The sequence below is a fragment of the Pecten maximus genome, chromosome 2, assembly GCF_902652985.1.
Source record: "Pecten maximus chromosome 2, xPecMax1.1, whole genome shotgun sequence".
Lineage (NCBI taxonomy): Eukaryota > Metazoa > Mollusca > Bivalvia > Pectinida > Pectinidae > Pecten > Pecten maximus.
In genome coordinates, this window is record NC_047016.1 from 15605065 (window position 1) to 15624650 (window position 19586).

Genomic DNA, 19586 nt, shown 5'->3' on the forward strand with positions numbered 1-19586 from the left:
TGTGTCGTCTGTTCGTCCGTACATAAGTCTATGTGTCCTCCAATGATAAGTTTATGTCAAGGTGTGTCGTCCGTTCGTCCGTACATAAGTCTAGTTGTCCTCCACTGATAAGTTTATATCAAGGTGTAGTAGTTGCCTCCACTGATAAGTTTATATCAAGGTGTGTCGTCTGTTCGTCCGTACATAAGTCCACGTGCCCTCCACTGATTAGCTTGTCAAGGCGTATCATCTGTTCGTCCGTACATAAGTCTAGTTGTCCTCCACTGATAAGTTTATGTCAAGGTGTGTCGTCCGTTCGTCCGTACATAAGTCTAGTTGTCCTCCACTGATAAGTTTATGTCAAGGTGTGTCGTCCGTTCGTCCGTACATAAGTCTAGTTGTCCTCCACGGATTAGTTTTTATCAAGGTGTGTCGTCCGTCCGTCCGTACATAAGTCTAGGTGTCCTCCACGGATTAGCTTGTCAAGGCGTGTCATCTGTTCGTCCGTACATAAGTCTAGTTGTCCTCCACGGATTAGTTTATCAAAGTGTGTCGTCCATTCGTCCGTACACAAGTTCACGTGTCCTCCACTGATTAGTTTGTCAAGGCGTGTCATCTGTTCGTCCGTACATAAGTCTAGACGTCCTCAACGGATAATTTTATATCAACGTGATAACAGCTATAAGGTTGGATTTTCATGTTTCAGTAGTATCCTTTATGACATTCGAAACGCGAGATAAAAGATTGTCGCCATCTTTAAAACGTTGCTTTCACTTGTACCGTTTAATTAGCTCATTAACAGAAAGTTGAATAGAGACTTTCAGCTCCGACGTTATACGAATGAGTTGCTTGGTCCACTGATTTGGTTTGGTTTGTTCAACGTCCTTTTACAGCCAGGGTCATTTAAGGACGTGTCAGCTTTTGGACGTGGGGAAAGCCGGAGTACCCGGAGAAAAACTACCGGCCTACGGTCAGTACCTGGCAACTGCCCCACGTAGGTTTCGAACTCGCGACCCACTCAATTGCAAGCACCTCGGTGACTTGAAGTAGTTAGAGCCTAGCTGCGATAACGTAGCTCTGGACGACGGACGGACAATTTCTGACAGATGGTCGTCGTGGGAGGGACTTCATACCCTGCAGGAGAGCAATGTAGGCAGGGTATGGATATTCGTTCTAGTGAGGTTAGTGTGGAAATTGGCATAATGGAACTACCCAGGTTTTAGTTTAGGTAAGATAAGGGAAAACAGAATGGCAATTATGCAGCCATCTTTGATTTTGACCGATGAAGTTGATTATCTCTATTTCTTAAGAAGTACCAGAAGGATATTTCTAAACCTTTAAATATTGGTTCCCCTTAGCCCCTTGTTATGCCAATTCCATTTTTAGTCTGATCAGGGTGGTCAGGTGGCTTATATAGTGGTAGCAAACCTCCTTTCACCTAAACGGCCGGTTATATTCCCGGATCAGACATGAAAAAGTAATTATATAAGGGGTCCGAGTGACCATGTCGGTTTTCCTAAGGTTCTCCACTTTCATCCCACAGTAAGACCCCTCCTCCACTTCCATCTGGACCAACAAGCGTGATAGATAAAGTTAATACAACTTGTTCCACTACTGTTGTAAAATAACTATAATTTACATGATCAGGAAAATAATATGGCCGATAGGCAGTCATCTTGGATTTTGACAGCTGAAGTTCGTTATCGCAATATCTTGAGAAGTACTGGATGGATATTTTTCAAACTGAAAGAGTCGATTCCCCTTGGTTCCAAGTTGTGCCCATTCAATTTTGAGTCTGATCAGCAAAATAGAATGGCTGACATTGGTTTTATGAGTTGAAATTTGTTATCACTATTTCTCTAAGTACGCCGATCATTCTCAGATTTCATAGATCTCCCTTGATACTAAATGATTCAAAGGAAAGAGGGGAAGAATGTTAAAGTACAGAAAAGATCAAATTAACATAAAACCAGGATCATACAGTGATGGCCATCAAGATCCCTTTGGGATCTCTGATTTTACATTTTACATACCAGCTATCTTGCATATTTGACATCTAACCTGTGCTGCTGGTATGACCACTGGATATTGACTATGTATTTGGTGAACATTTCTCTTAGAGCGCACCTTACAACACCACTATCAACCTACACATATTAGACAGACATCTTATTTTTATAATCTTTTATTTACATATACATGTTTTAATGCACTTGGCATGCTCTTATCATGACGATTTGAAGTAATATGAAAAGTGGTGCCATTACTTCTGAATTTGAGATGATTTTAACTCTGCTTAGTTTCTGACTCAATAGAATTTTAAAAACAAACAGAAGTGTCACATATAGAAGTGAAGACAGAAGACGCACTATAGCTGGTCTTAGGTTTCCAAAGTCTCTATACATTCTTATAAAAACTATAATACAAAAGTAGGCGCACAATCCGTCACAAATAAAAAGTGGAGTGAACGCCTCCCACCATGTCATGTCCACCATGTCTTCGTACTTCAGCACTGACAGCACAGAGAACACCGCCACAGATACTACGTGCATCCAGATCTCGAACGAAGTTATTCCCAGCCATTTTACAATTTCTTTGAGGGTGAAAAACATTTTGTCTTTTTTCTATCCTCTTAGGAATGTTTCAATTTATCAATGACAATCATTCTTGACTCCTTTCAGAAATGAAATATCGTCATTGTGTGGAAATTCTCCTGTGCTAACTTAAGATTCACACCAGAAACTCTTTTCTTCTTGATACTAGTCCTTTCAAGTTTCAAAATAGTAAGTTTAGCCAATGATACCATCAAATAGTACTGTACACAGCTTGTTTATGATGAATTCACAGTGTTGTCTCGTGTTGTAGATCTTTCATTCAGCAGATGAAGTTTCTTTACAATGGAAGATGTTGTGTTCAAGTCCTGCAAACAAAGAATGAACATATATGTTAATATACTGGTAAATTATATTGTCAGAAATTCCATGTCTCTGGACGTTGTTTCTATTGATCATTAAAACCATATTTGAGTCCAGAATTAAGCAGTAATTTATATTATTTTTACAGATTAATTGAACTTTAGAGTTGTTATGGTGCTTAGTGATACTTCATAGATTCTATATAGCAATCAATTCCCTGTGCACAATGTTTGCAAAGCTTAACATAGACACAAGAACTGGACATTCAATGAATGATTACAATACTACGAAACAAGAGGCCCAGAGGGCCTGTATCATTCACCTGGCTTATTTGAGCAAACATCAAAATAATGTTTGTGTTCCATTTGTTAAATAGTGTTATTGGTTGATGTTTAATAATGCTATGTGTATGATTATAGGGTGGGGATCTCAAGTGCTTCAAACACATAACCCAGAAATGAAGTCAAGACTCAACATGATTGTGTTTAAAGAAACCTAAATTCCCTTGAGGTGGGAATAGACCCCTGGGCCTATTTTTTCATCAGGATTGTGTTCATCTCTTGATGTCCAGCAATGCTATACATATATGTATATGGCTATTGGGTGGGGATCTGAACGGTTACAAAGATATAAAAAAATTAGTCTTCAGGTGTGGGGAAAGACCCCAGGGCCTTTTTTTACAAGATTGACGTGTTTATCTTTTGATGCCCAGCAATGCTATATATGGTTTGGGGGGTGGGGATCTCAATAGTTTCAAAAAGTCCTTAATATAGCAATATAGTCAAATTGCTCCATTTTGCCGCACTCCTGAGGCCCCTGGGGGTCAGCCCCGTTCTTTGTATAATTTTGAATCCCAACCATCTGGGGATGTTACCACTGAGATATCAATGTCATACATTGCTCAGCTCCAGAGAAGAAGTAATTAATATTGCCAAATGGATCATTTTTGGCTCTCCTCTCAGAACCCTGGAGAGACAGTCCCATGGCCATCATTTGTATAAATTTGAATCCCAGGCACATAGGGATGATACCACTAAAATATCAATGTCATACTACATAGCTTAGTTTCAGAGAAACAGTCGTTAATATTGCCAAATGGACCCTTCTGATCCCGCCCCTCAGTCCCCTGGGGGGTCAAACCCATCATTTGTATAAATTTGAATCCCAGTCACATAGGGATGCTTCCTACAGGTTAAATTCTGATCAGCGTTTAAGAAGAAGTCAATTGTTGACGGCTGGACACTGCCAATAAGAATCTTTTCTAAAAAAATTTTTTTTTTTTATATATATATAATTGTAACCTTTCATTCTCAGAGTGGACATCCTACCACTAGGCTAAAGGGAAATTCCCTCTAGCCTGAACTAGTATAGTGACCTATACTCTCCACTTTGACATTAATCCATGATGACTACGTATACCTCTTCAAGGTAAGACAATATCAAACCCAATACCACCCCATTCTAGTATGATTCTACCAAAAAGAGTGCATTCTGCTTAATTTTTTTTAACATTAACATGATTTAAGGAAAATTGTTTTGGTTTTTGAATTTTTACCTCAGGAAACGAAGTGTAACCCGATTAAGAGGAAGGTACTGTATATGGTGTTACCCAGGTAATATATTTGTGTGTAAATGTGAGTAAGGGAGTAGCTCAAACAGGTGTAAGCTTATACGTGTACATAGTTGCCGGTTACGTACATTGGACCTTTGATCATATGCAATCTGATGGTGACAGCAATATATACCAGCTAGATTTCCTTCCCACATTTCAAATAGTCAAGTATATCATATACATGTATTGGTTAGTAGGCCTTTCTAGTATGGGAATAGTATTGGGTAGAATGGGTAATATGGAGATAGTATTGAGTAGCATTGGGTAGTATAGGAGTATGGAGGAGTATTGGGTAATATGAGAGCAGTACATTTAACAGCACACAGATCAGTAATAGGAAGGTGCAATGAAAAATACCCTGCCCGCACCGAGCCTCAAACTAGTGACCTCTCACGTTTAGTGTTATTCATTGATCACAGCACTTGTGGACAGGAGTTTGGTTTTTCATTAAATATGGTAAGAAGGTAATATTTTTAGAACTGTGGATTGTAACCCTGGTAAAACACTAGTGACAATATACCTCTCGACTAAAAAGATGATGTCCCTTTAGCTCATTGATCGGTTGAGTGTAAGACTAGTAATCCAGAGGTACCAGGTTTGATCCCTAGTGGAGGCAGTAATTTAGATATAATAAATCATTCAAAAGTATCTCTGTAACCCCTTTGAACTTGAAAGAGAAGTTTTTGCCTGGTAAAATACTAGCTGCAATATATACCTCTTGGCCAGATAGATCTTTTCTTTATCTCGATTGGGTGAGCATAAGACTAATAATCTAGAGTTCTCTGGTTCGATCCAAAATGGAGACAGAAATTGAATTACTCATGCGCTCTGTATTACAAGATGTTTAATTTCAAATAAACCCACTGTGCATTTTTGTATTTTTAATGCCACTTGCGTATACGTGAGTGCATGAATTGTTAACGTGTTTTTATAAACTTTTGAAATTAAGAATCTTATTATCCAACGATTTATCTTCTTCTTACTGATCAATTATGACGTATTGATAGTAGAAATAGACTACTTAATAGTAGTCTGTTATGAAAAATCGTTGTCCACAAGTAAGCTTAGGCATACTGTGTTCATTGATAGAACAATACATCTTAATCAGGCAACCATTTAACCATTGAATGCATAAACTATTAAATAAGTCTACAAAAAATATACTTTTGTAAATACAATCACTGGCTTCCCTCGCATATGTGCGTAGCCTACTAAAGGTAACATACCATTGACAGTCGACACTTCCTGCAAGAGTTTTCCTTGTTTGGGGTAATCAGCGTCAATATAGTGTTTTATTATCTTGGGTGAATGACGCTCAAAACAAACACTTCACAGACCAAGTAAATAACCTGAATGATATATACGTGGTCAGTAAACTTATCTACAATGAGAAATCATTCTAGGTATGTAAATCATTCCTGCCACGTGTGTCACTGGACTGAAAGGTAAACACTCTACATGTACACATGCGATCGTATTGGTGTACTTTGGTCGACGTCCGTGGCTAAAACAATATCAAAATATATATAGGGCTAACGGATTTAGGTTCCCGGCCTTTTTTTCATTACCGCTTGCCACAGGTACTAGCCTCGTCTGTCAGTATCCTCATTGGGACAGATGCAGTTACATGTGCCCTTTTAGTTTTTTTAGTCTACGCGAGGTTTCCGTCCTCGCTGAGCTCACCTTATTAATTAGGACACCTGCGTTACCTTTTGACAGATGTACCGCAGCTGATAGTTGTACAAGATCAGACCATACATACATTATATGTAGGTGCTTAGCACGTTTATAAGTCCAAGACCGATTATAGACTAATACATATATTGATAATTAGTCTATAATCGGTCTTGGGCGTATAAACGTGCTAAGGACCTATGATAAGACGCACTATTTGTACTATATTTCGTTATTGATGGACGGGGCGAGTACCTATGTAGTGATAAGTACCTGTTCCTCTTGCTACATTGATTTAATGATTTAATGTATTGTATGTGGCTTTTCATAACTGATCACACTCACAGTTTGAGTTCGAACCTCTAGAACGAATATTCATAATTACTTCAGCTAGCTAAAGGTCTCTAATTTATGTTGGTTCGGACGCCAAACGGCACCTACCATAAGTTTCTTGCCGTGCTATCCTCTAATATTGTTGGAGTAATTCAAACCCTGCCTACACTGCTCTCCGGCAGACGACAATCTGTCTGAAATTGTCTGTCTGTCGTCCAGAGCTACTTTATCGCAGCTACCGAACCTCATGCCAATGTTTCATTTTTTGATGGTGTTGTGGCCCTACTTGCTCACAGGAAATTCTCAAAATTCACTGTTTTACTGATTTTTTTTCGCTACCTCATGTCACATCATTTTGAAACTTTGTTTTTGGCTTTATCACCATGGTGTGAAATATTGGCACCGACCACAACGGGACTCTGACGCGAGACCTCCATACGGTGGATCATCCGATGCTCTAAACATTTGAGCTTTAACCCGGAAGGCTTATTCAAGATGATCACTGTTCCGAACAAAAGTGGGTGCTCACACTTAACTGCATTCAAAATGATCGACCGCCGATGTAAATGTAAATTTGACACCATGTCAGATTTGATAGCAAGCTGTTCTGTGTGTAGATACTCATGTGCTCTGGAAAGCTGACTTGTGCATTTTTGCAACAAAAGTGATGGTTTGTTATTACTTGCAAGCTCTCTGTATAGACATAGCAGATATTCATCTTCATCCCAGTCCAGTTCCGCTACATTCCTCTCTCCTTCAACAAGTTTTCAACCCCAAAGATGCACACAAGACCCTATACCACTGTGGGTGAATTTAGTTAGGCGCACATGCAACAGGAGGGGAAAAGAGAACAACCAGATCAGGAGTCAAACCTGGGACTTTGAATGGTTATATAGATGGATGTTCTAGCTATTTGAACTACCTGCACAGTTCAGTTCCACTACAATTAATTAATGGATTGCAGTATGAGTATTTTTTTAGATGAAGTTTCAATCGACCTGTTCTAATCACCTTTGCCCTTACTTGTTCATCATGTGTCTTCTTCTCTGCAACCCCTGAACCAATTTCAATGAAATTTTGTATAAGCCTTCCATGGCCAAAGGTCAAGCATAATTGTGAATTATATGGTCCCCATCCCAAGGGGCCTATTGGAATGGGGCAAAAAGGGGTTAGATTGACAGAATATTTTAAAATCTTCTCCTCAAGACCCTATTAAGATAGAATTGAAAACTCTTCATAGATGGAAGGATCTTAAGGTGCTTTACCAAAATTGTGAATTTCATGACCCTCAAGTCTCACGTTCCCCTTAGGGTTTAAATGGAAATACCCAGTAATCAAAACTTGGTTAGTATATCTAGAAAGACTGAAATATTTGGGATACCAGGTCTAAAGGGTGATCTTATATGAGTCTCTTTAATAAAGATTGAAAACAATGCATGTTGGAAACGTATCTAACGTCTGTCACAAATTTTGATTACTACTTACAGTTTTTAGTCATTAGACAAGCAGTTTGTATAGAGTTCAATAATACTACATTTTTTAAAGATTATTAGGTTGCTATGTCCACTAAAAGCAGATCTAGCAGTCATTTATACTGTTGATGACATTGAATGCTGAATTCTATTTTAGCTTTATTTTTTCAGTTCACAAGAATGGATGACAGAAAGCTGCTGATTTTATATGGAAGTCAGACAGGGACGTCCCAAGATGTTGCTGAAAAAATCTGCAGAGAGGCAAAGCGGAGACATTTTTCTACCAGAGTGATGTCCCTTGATTCTTACACTGTGGTAACTTCTTTTTTCTTCAAAACATCAGCACTAAAATATGCATATTTTGTTTTTTCAATTAAATGTGTATGCAGTGTTTTTTATTACATATGCAATAATTTTCATGAGGTATCTTCATTAGGTGATTTATTCATATTTCTCAACATAGGTGTGTAGTCACTAAACTTTACAAACCGTTTCCATACAGGCAAATCTGCTACAGGAGGGGCTGGTAATATTTGTGTGTGCCACTACCGGACAAGGGGACCCCCCTGACAACATGAGGGTAAGTGTTGGTTAACACTGGTGTCATAGAGTGGGCTGCTTTGTGAGATCTATTTTTTTTTTACAATTTCATGATTTTGGGAAAGTTTTTGGTTCTTTAAAAATATGAAAGTACAAAAAATGTCACAATAAAAAGTAACATCATGTCATCATTGTTAAGGGAGAATGTATATACAGTATGGAAACTATTTATACAAAATCACAGAAATTAGCAGAAATGTTTTAGTGTGTGTTCTGAAAACAAACACGAGAGTATTTATAATTCCAGCTTTTTATTGACCATGTTAGACACCAATGGCATTGTTTGTAAATGATTTTTTAACTGTTCTAGCTGTTTTGGAGATTTATTCTGAGAAAGAACCTCCCCTCGACTTCTTTACTCAATCTGCGTTATGCTGTGTTAGGATTGGGTGATTCGTCCTATCAGAAGTAAGTGCAGAGTAATTGATTGACGTATTTGTTAATTTTCAAACCCAGTCAATTTAGTACTGGTTTATCAGGTATAACATATATAATGACTTTTCTCTTTATTTGATTTTATAGATTCAATGTAATAGCCAAGAAACTGTTCAAACGTATCCAACAACTAGGTGGACAGAGTCTCACCCCTGTGGGTCTGGCTGATGACCAACACGACCTTGGGTAAGGTCAGATTTAAGCACTTTTCTGTTGTATGAGTATTAACATAGAAGAAAGAGCAGCCTCAAATATGTAGTTTTTAAGTAATAGAAGGAGGCCTGTTAATGTTCTTTCTTAGGTTTCGTTATTTGAACATGCATATCAAATATCTTGTGGAAATTTCATAAGATTGGCAAGTATGAGAACAGTGAATTCATCTGCAGCATACATTTAACATTTAAATCCCTATCCCTTAATTAAATATAACATTATGATCTGTTTAATGATAGCCTTATAGGCCACATTTTGTATATAAAATTTAACATTTCTTGATGTGTGGTTTGGTATAGGCCAGATGCAGTTATCTACCCTTGGTTGACTTCTCTATGGAGTCGTGTTCTCAGTCTTTATCCTCTTCCCTCAGGATTGGAAATAATTCCTGGCCATGTGAGGTGAGACAACTATCACCTTTGTGTTTTTGATGTGTATCTATCAGCTGACATCAATTTTCTTCATAAAATATACATTTTTATGTGTAACAAACAGCTGACATCAATTTATTTTCTTCATAAATATTCTCTATCTGGTTTTGTGCTTAGATCATATTAGACAAGAGCAGATGTAAGCTAATATTCAGAAACTGAAAAAAAGATCAGTCTGACATGTACCATATGATGCTGGTGCTGATGACAAATATATAGTTACTAATTATTGTTTTTTTGATAAGACTTATTCAGCAGAGCACTGGATTATCCTGTGTTCAAATTGATATAGAGGGACTGACTTACAGCTTACATTTTGTAAGAAAATTTTAATGGGTCTAAATCTGATATTTTGGGTTAACTTCATAGCATTTAAAATATTCAAATATAAATTCCAAAGTAATTTGAGGTCCAGACCCATCACAAAGAAGCTGTTATCTTCCTGCATCATTTGAGGTTCTTTGTTGTATATCAAATACATAATGTATCACATCCACTAGTTCTGTTGATCTGAAAGATAAAGATGTGACCTTTCTGTCGTAAATTATGTCCTTAGGTCAGACAATTTAGCCTAATTGCTCTGAAAGGTATGTGACAGGCCTCCTGTTGTTGAGTGATGTAGTCACCAACTACTACTAGGAGAAGGGGGTTAGGGGAGGGGAGGGGGGGGGGGGGGGGGGGGGGGTGTGTGAACCCAGCAAACATACAAATCTGTCTTAATTGTCTGTATAATATATACCAGGGTATAATACTGGTAATAGCTATATCTACATACATGTATATACCTTTGTACAGTTACGTGTATGCATTGTGATCATTGTAACCATTCAGACACTGTCATCTAAAAGACAATTTTACACAATGGTCACACTATAAATATTGGGTTGTTGAGCATTACAATCTTCTTTCTAGGAGGTCGTTTTAGCATTGTGGTAACCTGAATAAGCAGTTATAGATATATATACTTGGTTAGGTTAGTGCCGTGTTTTGAATTAAAAGCCTAGATCGTCACACAAATTTTCTTTCTTTATAATTTGTAATTCTGTTACAGGCCACCTCCAAGGTACAATGTGATATATTCTGAAGATTCCAGCAAAGTTCCAGACTTGTCTGCATTTAGACTTGGTAGCCTTGGAAACAATGTCTACAGCCAATCAAATCCATTTTATGCACGCTTGATATCAAATGACAGAGTTACAAGTGAGGATCATTTCCAAGATGTCCGCTTGGTGCGACTAGACATCCAAGGTTCAAATATCAGGTATATATAACTTGATTACTTTGTTGTAAACATCTTTACTCATCACAAGATAATACTATAAATAGACTTTCTTGTTATACAATGTATCTATATTAGACACCAGTGATTGAGGTTGCTTTGGAGGTCAATAGTTTGAACATTTTATTCATTTACAATTATCCAGTTTCAGCCCGGGAGATGTTGTCCTATTGGCTCCACAGAATTCTGAGGAAAGTGTAGCGGAGTTTATACAACACATGAAACTGTCACCTGACACTCTCTTCTCTCTTCAACAGAATGACCCAGGTATGTAGGTAACAGGATTATCAGGTAAACACACTCTCTACAACAGAATGACCCAGGTATGTAGGTAACAGGATTATCAGGTAAACACAATCTCTACAACAGAATGACCCAGGTATGTAGGTAACAGGATTATCAGGTAAACACACTCTCTAGAACAGAATGACCCAGGTATGTAGGTAACAGGATTATCAGGTAAACACACTCTCTACAACAGAATGACCCAGGTATGTAGGTAACAGGATTATCAGGTAAACATCACTTCTAGAATTTCTACTTCATATATCTGATTATGTATCTAGATTTTATTTTGCAGGAAATATTGTGCAGTTGAGTAACTCACTCACCTCTCTACAACCAAAGGGGAAGTGATTATGAATGTTGATTCAGTAACATAGATGATCAAAGTTCCAGTTCTATATTTTTAGCCCACCATCATCAGATGGTGGGCTATTCAAATCGCCCTGCGTCCGTGGTCCGTGGTCCGTCCGTCCGTCCGTCCATAAACAATTCTTGTTATCGCTAATCCTCAGAAAGTACTGAAGGGATCTTTCTCAAATTTCATATGTAGGCTCCCCTTGGTGCCTAGTTATGCATATTGCATTTTGAGACCAATCAGAAAACAACATGGCCGACAGGCAGCCATCTTGGATTTTGATAATTGAAGTTTGTTATCGCTATTTCTGAGAAAGTACTGAAGGGATCTTTCTCAAATTTCATATGTAGGTTCCCCTTGGTGCCTAGTTATGCATGTTGCATTTTGAGACAAATCGGAAAACAACATGGCCGACAGGCAGCCATCTTGCATTTTGATAATTGAAGTTTGTTATCGCTATTTCTGAGAAAGTACTGAAGGGATCTTTCTCAAATTTCATATGTAGGTTCCCCTTGGTGCCTAGTTATGCATATTGCATTTTGAGACCTATCGGAAAACAACATGGCCAACAGGCGGCCATCTTGGATTTTGACAATTGAAGTTTGTTATCGCTATTTCTCAGAAAGTACTGAAGGGATCTTTCTCAAATTTCATATATAGGTTCCCCTTGGTGCCTAGTTGTGCATATTACATTTTGAGACCTATCGAAAAACAACATGGCCGACAGGCAGCCATCTTGGATTTTGATAATTGAAGTTTTTTATCGCTATTTCTGAGAAAGTACTGAAGGGATCTTTCTCAAATTTCATATGTAGGTTCCCCTTGGTGCCTAGTTATGCATATTGCATTTTGAGACCTATCGGAAAACAACATGGCCAACAGGCAGCCATCTTGGATTTTGACAATTGAAGTTTGTTATCGCTATTTCTCAGAAAGTACTGAAGGGATCTTTCTGAAATTTCATTTGTAGGTTGCCCTTGGTGCCTAGTTGTGCATATTACATTTTGAGACCTATCGAAAAACAACATGGCCGACAGGCAGCCATCTTAGATTTTGACAATTGAAGTTTGTTATCGCTATTTCTCAGAATGTAATGAAGGGATCTTTCTCAAATTTTCATATGTAGGTTCCCCTGGGTGCCTAGATATTCATATTGCATTTTGAGACAAATCGGAAAACAACATGGCCGACAGGCAGCCATCTTGGATTTTGACATTTGAAGTTTGTTATCGCTATTTTTCAGAAAGTACTGAAAGGATCTTTCTCAAACATTTTTTTAAGTTCCCCTTGGTCTGTAGTTCTGCATATTGCATCTTGGGACCAATAGGAAAACAACATGGCCGACAGGCAACCATCTTGGATTTTGACAATTGAAGTTTGTTATCGCTATTTATCAGAAATTGCTGAAGGGATCTTTCTGAAATTTCATTTGTAGGTTGCCCTCTGTGCCTAGTTATGCATATTGGATTTTGAGACCAGTCAGAAAACAACCTGCCCGACAGGCAGCCATCTTGTATTTTGACAATTGAAGTTTGTTATCGCTATTTTACAGAAGGTACTGAAGGGATCTTTCTCAAATTTCATATGTAGGTTCCCCTTGGTCCCTGGTGTTGCATTTTGGGACCAATCCGAAAACAACAGACAGCCATTATCGCTAAATCTTAAATTTTTTATAGAGGTTCCTCTTGTTTGAAAAGTACTAGAGGGCTGTTTCTGAATTTACACAGATTAGTAAGACTTAGAGGAAGGGAAAAGTAGAGAAAAGATCAATCTGACATGGAACCTATAAAGATCATTCAATGGTGGGCGCCAAGATCCCTCTGGGATCTCTTGTCTTATATAAAGAATATCCTATTTCAGATATCCCTCTGCCCTGGAATATCCAGCTCTATATTTTCTTATATAAAGAAAATACTTTTTTTCAGATATCTTTCCACCCTGGAATATCCCTTTCCTAATTTTGTTACATAAGGAATGTCCTGTTTCAGATATCCCTTTGCCCTCCACTTTACCTGATGTGTGTACAGTGAAATATTTACTCCAACATTACCTGGATATCAACTCAGTACCTCGCCGCTCTTTCTTTGAACTTCTTATCTTCTTTGCTGACAATGAGTTAGAAAAAGAAAAATTGGAGGAGTTTTGTACAGCTGAAGGACAGGTAATCCAATACAAAATAATATGTAATTTATATGCCTACAGATTGGTGAAATTGGATACTGCTTTATGTGTTTATTTTTTAGTCCAATTTTGGCTCATATCCCATCTGGAATGAGGTTTTGTTTATATTGTTATGAAATTATGAAAGAAAACATGATAAAAAATATTGATTGAATTAAAGAACTTGAAAGAGGATTGTTAGTCTTTTATAAAATTACATACAAGCCTACATGGATATGCTATTCTGGAATATGACACTTTCCTCTATAAAATATTTGAACCGTTTTAATCTGTAAAATGTACTTATTTCAGGAAGAACTGTATAGTTACTGTAACCGTGTGAAGAGGACTATACTAGAGGTATACAAGACATCTTTGTCAGGGCTTTTTTTTCACTGGTTTGGGAAGGGGCCTTTTTGTGTCATTTTGGGAAGAAAATTGATGAATTTTGAAAGATTTTTTCATGAGTAAAGGACAGATTTTGGGATTTGGTCTAAATATGAAATAATTTCTATTGGGAATGGGGCCCATTAACGGCCCCAAAAAGCCTCCAGAAAAAGCCCTGTTTGTGGTGACTGAATTAATTAAACCCAGTATGATGTAGGACATGAAACTGCACAATGTAATTGTTATTTATAAACATTTGTGGTTACAGGTAAATAAACATTTGTCTTTATCCTGAGACAGGCCTTGTGGACCAACACATAATATCTAATGTAAAGGCAGTAATGGGCTTTTTCATGACAATGACAATGCATTGATTAGTAATGTTAGTGAACAGCAATAGATATGGTTGGGTTTACATTTAATACTAGTCATGGTCATAATATAGTATCATTATGGTATGGTATACGGTAATTTAGCCTGGTATGTGACAATACATTATACATATAAAGTAATCTATGTAAATGGTATCAAGTTTAAGACGACTCAATTAGATACCCAAATAATCAAATTTATGTTTATTCATTATGTGCATTTATTGCTTATGCCCCAGCCATTAAATGGGGGGGGCATATAGTGGTACCCATGTCTGTCTTGTCCCGACCTGTCCCGATGCAATGCAGCTAGCTAATCTTAGGAACTGCTGATGCAATCCTCACCTAACTGTGTGTTTCGGGGGTATCAAGTGGTAGTGGAGGCATTTATGTCTTACAGATATTTTCTAGTAATTATTTGTCATGATTTATAGCAGGTCCTCAGTCTATTAAACCCTATAAAGACCTGGTACATGTGTAATATCAATAAAGACCACTTGGTATGATTTTGTGTACAGGTGCTACAGGATTTCCCCCACACCAGCGCCAACATTCCATTTGAGTATCTGTTTGATGTGATACCTCAGCTACAACCAAGGTCATTTTCTATAGCTTCGTCTCTACAGGTAAGAGCATTTCATGATATTACTTTTAATAGTACATTTATTGTATTTCAATGTCAGACTTCATTTTATTTAGAGAACTGACATAACATTTATAGTTTGCTTGTCTGAAGTAACTTTTAATAATGTTGACAACTGACTTATGTCTTTTTCATTTAAGGCACATCCGGGAGAGATCCAGATCTTAATGGCTGTTGTTACATATCGGACAAAGCTGTTCCGTCCTCGACGGGGTGTCTGCTCCACCTGGTTAGCTGGCCTAGACCCCTGTAAGGATGTTCATGTACCTGTATGGGTTAAACGAGGCACCATTTCATTTCCTAACGACCCAACAACACCTGTCATCATGGTTGGACCAGGTGAACATTTTCATATTAAAAATCATTTTGAGGAACAAGTAGTTCATTGTTTTGTTGTAGGCTCTGACTGAAATATTCCATATTTACTGGGTATTTTCATTGTTAAAAGTTTCACCTTGATCTAATGATATTTAAAAAATCCCCTCTTATATACAGTGCAACTTCCGAAAACCGAACCTTCTAAAAACCGAACACCTCTGAATACCGAACGAATTGTCATTGTACGGAATTGGTCCTTCTTTATTATAGTATTAAAAAACTTCCAAATACCGATCCCTCTGAATTCCGAACACCGGACTGATTTTGTGTCCGGTTCCTGTTAAAATATACCAAAAATTACTTCTGAAAACCGGCCTTACCTGAGCGATTATGACACGAGGTCAGGCCAGTCAACCGTGAAACAACAACTGTGCCGGGTATTGTGTGAAGCCTTATTGCCCCGGGACCTACGTAGGTGTTTTGTACAGGTATCCAATATATACTCCAAGGGGGCATTATGACGGAAGGCCTAGTGTATAATCAACACGACAATTATGAAACAATGCCACACTTCATTGAAGCGCGTCGGTTCGTTTATCTTCTCAATGCAAGTAGAGCTAGAAGCCTGAGTTTCGCATTTAATTTAAATGAGGCCCAAAAGGGGTTGTTTTCGTAAAGAAGCCCGTGATGTTTTTTTTAGACAACAGCGATGTCGGAAATACGACCAGTATCATCTGATCAATTGTAATTGATATTGAAACAAAATATCTTCACACCCTTTAATATTATTTGATGTGTAAAATATTCCGTATCGGACCATTGGTCCCATCCACATGACGAAGCTTCACCGGATGTAACAAAATGTAGGCCGATCGTAAAGTGTAGTTGTACATGTGAAAATACTGTTTAAAACTATTGTTATAGTAATTAGCCTTTCTTATATATTCTGAAATATAACATTGATTAACTTTCATAATATGCATATTATTCAGACAATCCAAATTGTCTAAGTATGTACGTGCCGTTTTGTAATCGGGTGCATTCTAATAAAACATCGTCCAACCAATTATATCCGGAATTTGACCGGTCATTTTTCGATCAACTTCTCCAAACCGAACCCTCAATAAACCGAACAAATAGTCATGTCCCATGCATGTTCGGTATATAGAGGTTCCACTGTAGTAACAAATAAAAGGCTAAAGGGAAATTCTCACTAGCCTATGCTTGTAAGGTGACCATATTCCCCCAGTTCTCTCTACTTTTACATATTTTTTTCAAATATCAAACAAAACAGCTAGTATGATAATTGGTAGAATTGAATGAAGTTTGACAGAAAAATTCCTGATCTTTGTTGTTAACAGGGACAGGATGTGCTCCGTTCAGAAGCTACATCCAAGAGAGAAGCAGTAAGCTGATAGCAGGTACATGTAACAAGCATAGTAATGTTTTTATAATCAGTCAATGGCTGGTATATATTGGTTAGTATACACAAAGTTCAAAACACTGGTGTTGATACGATGTAGGGTACAATACTGGACACTGGTGTTGATATGATGTAGGGTACAATACTGGACACTGGTGTTGATACGATGTAGGGTACAATACTGGACACTGGTGTTGATAAGATGTAGGGTACAATACTGGACACCGGTGTTGATACGATGTAGGGTACAATACTGGACACCGGTGTTGATATGATGTAGGGTACAATACTGGACACCGGTGTTGATATGATGTAGGGTACAATACTGGACACTGGTGTTGATATGATGTAGGGTACAATACTGGACACTGGTGTTGATATGATGTAGGGTACAATACTGGACACTGGTGTTGATATGATGTAGGGTACAATACTGGACACTGGTGTTGATATGATGTAGGGTACAATACTGGACACTGGTGTTGATATGATGTAGGGTACAATACTGGACACTGGTGTTGATATGATGTAGGGTACAATACTGGACACTGGTGTTGATATGATGTAGGGTACAATACTGGACACTGGTGTTGATATGATGTAGGGTACAGTAACTCACCACCAATACTGCACACACAGCTTTGCTATTAATTAATGGTCATTTATTCTGTTTACACAGTATTTATAAGTTATATTCAAGGGTCGGAGTACTGGTCGATTTACGCCCTGATAAATGTTTTTTATTTTAGGTAACATCCTGTTCTTTGGATGCCGCAATAAAGACAAGGACTTTTTCTGTGAGTCTGAGTGGTCATCTCTAGTGGAGAAAGGTCTCCTTACACTGTACACTGCCTTCTCCAGGGATCAGGTGAGTCACACTGGTCAGTGAGGTCAAGGGTCAATCAATTGACAATGAGTTCTAGGGCCAGTCAATGGACAATGAGATCAAGGTTTAGTCACAAAGGTCAGTGAGGTCAAGGGTCAGTCACACTGGTCAGAGAAGTCAAAGATCAGTCAATGGTCAATGAGTTCCAAGGTTTAGTCACACTGGTCAGTGAGGTCAAGGGTTAGTCAATGGGCAATGAGTTCAAGGTTTAGTCACACTGGACAGTGAGGTCAAAGATCAGTCAATGGACAATGAGTTCAAGGTTTTGTCACACTGGTCAGTGAGGTCAAGGGTCAGTCACACTGGTCAGTGAGGTCAAAGATCAGTCTATAGACAATGAGTTCAAGGTTCAGTCACACTGGTCAGTGAGGGCAAGCGTCAATCAATGGACAATGATTTCAAGGTTTAGTCACATTGGTCAGTGAGGTCAAGGGTCAATTAATGGACAATGAGTTTGAGGTTTAGTCACACTGGTCAGTGAGGTCAAATGGTTAGTTACACTGGTCAGTAAGGTCAAGGGTCAGTCACTGAACAATGAGTTAAAGGTTTAGTCACACTGGTCAGTGAGAGCAACGGTAATAGTTCAAGGTCCGGGACAATGAGTTCAATATTATATATAGATCCATATAAAGAAGTAATGAAAACTTACTCTGAACAGTATTTTCAGAATATCAGATTAAGAAATATATATTGCCCTGAACAGCTTACAATCAATTAATTAGAATTTGGTTTTGAACCATATCAAAACACAAATAGACTAAGTCATTGTCATTTAAGTGTTAAGTCCATATCTATTGCAGAAATAGACCAAGGAATGTTAAAAAATAGTTTTAAATAGCATTAGAACTTCAAGAATCATGTAGGTTTTCTGTGTAACCCTTGACTGTCTGCTGTTACAGGAGGACAAAGTATACGTCCAGCATCGCATCGAGGAGAACAGCGAGGCCTTGTGGGACCTACTGGACAACCACAATGCCTACTTCTATATAGCAGGGTACATAACAAACTTACACTGTTTTAACATACCAACTTAAGATAGCCATAAAATGGAGTTTTCTCTTCAATCTCAGTTTTCCACAAAATTTTAATTTCTTAGGAATATAACAATTTGCATTATCTACCTGGTAATGGTATCGTTTAAAGACAACCTTGCCAAGTAACTAAAATAAACAATTACTTTGAATCAAGTTTGAGCTTTTAATTCACTACTGAATGCTTTCTTTCTTATTTATTTAAAAAGTTTGAAAGATTTTTTTTTAAATAAGTATACACACTCTTGATGTCAATCTGGTTTCTATGATTATAGAATAAAGCTGTAGAAACGTTAGAATTTTTTTATAGGAATGCCAAGCGTATGCCAGATGATGTGAGGGATGCCCTGAAGGAGGCTATACATAGGTATGGTGGCAGATCCAGAGAGGAGGCTGACAAATACCTCCTCCAACTTGACCAGAAGAAAAGATACCAAGCTGAAACATGGTCTTGATGTTGGTGAAAATTAGTCATGCATGATTTTAATTGTATATCTTATGAAAAGTAAAAAAGAACTCTAAAATTATTTTCTTTGTTTCTTTATCTGCATAAAACATTCAATTTGTGACACAGGAACTCAGCACAAGTTCAAACACCCATGATTTATATATATATTATAATGTATAATATGGACTGTGGGTTAACTGTTTTTGTGAAGTCCCTGTGCTCAATGACTAATGAATTTTAAAGATGCATGATTTTGAAAGAGTTTTGTTAAAATGTTAAAAATCTAGATGTACATGTATGTATACTGTACATGTAGAGCTATTTTAAATATGCTGT

The 19586-nt window shown here is 37.7% G+C and overlaps 2 protein-coding genes across 5 annotated transcripts; one reads left to right on the plus strand and one right to left on the minus strand.

Moving 5' to 3' along the window:
• Positions 1-2157: 2157 nt before the first annotated feature.
• Positions 2158-5799, minus strand: LOC117319327 (transmembrane protein 203-like). The gene is made up of 2 exons (XM_033874164.1): positions 5733-5799; positions 2158-2899 (listed from the first exon to the last, which is right to left on the minus strand). Exon 2 carries the CDS (start codon positions 2589-2591, stop codon positions 2184-2186), a length of 408 nt encoding a protein of 135 aa, XP_033730055.1. The 5' UTR covers positions 2592-2899; positions 5733-5799; the 3' UTR covers positions 2158-2183.
• A 46-nt stretch (positions 5800-5845) lies between these two features.
• LOC117319304 (NADPH-dependent diflavin oxidoreductase 1-like) lies at positions 5846-19329 on the plus strand. 4 transcript variants are annotated; one of them, XM_033874144.1, is made up of 16 exons: positions 5846-5951; positions 8157-8300; positions 8488-8565; positions 8896-8993; positions 9108-9206; positions 9533-9634; positions 10716-10925; positions 11089-11210; positions 13572-13744; positions 14056-14103; positions 15020-15127; positions 15285-15483; positions 16824-16883; positions 17635-17753; positions 18671-18765; positions 19113-19329. In XM_033874144.1, exons 2-16 carry the CDS (start codon positions 8166-8168, stop codon positions 19255-19257), a joined length of 1791 nt encoding a protein of 596 aa, XP_033730035.1. In that variant the 5' UTR covers positions 5846-5951; positions 8157-8165; the 3' UTR covers positions 19258-19329. The 4 variants fall into 4 exon arrangements, with proteins under 4 accessions (XP_033730035.1, XP_033730049.1, XP_033730043.1 ...); XM_033874158.1 differs by lacking the exon at positions 5846-5951 and adding an exon at positions 6065-6086; XM_033874152.1 differs by lacking the exon at positions 5846-5951 and adding an exon at positions 6298-7030.
• The last annotated feature ends 257 nt before the right edge of the window (positions 19330-19586 follow it).

Coding starts and splice junctions, on each gene's coding strand:
- LOC117319327 (XM_033874164.1), bottom strand. CDS start 2,591: ATGTTTTTCACCCTCAAAGAAATTGTAAAATGGCTGGGAATAACTTCG.
- LOC117319304 (XM_033874138.1), top strand. CDS start 7,831: ATGGAAATACCCAGTAATCAAAACTTG. Junction 8,566..8,895: donor ACCCCCCTGACAACATGAGG/GTAAGTGTTGGT, acceptor TAACTGTTCTAG/CTGTTTTGGAGATTTATTCT. Junction 13,745..14,055: donor TTTGTACAGCTGAAGGACAG/GTAATCCAATAC, acceptor TACTTATTTCAG/GAAGAACTGTATAGTTACTG.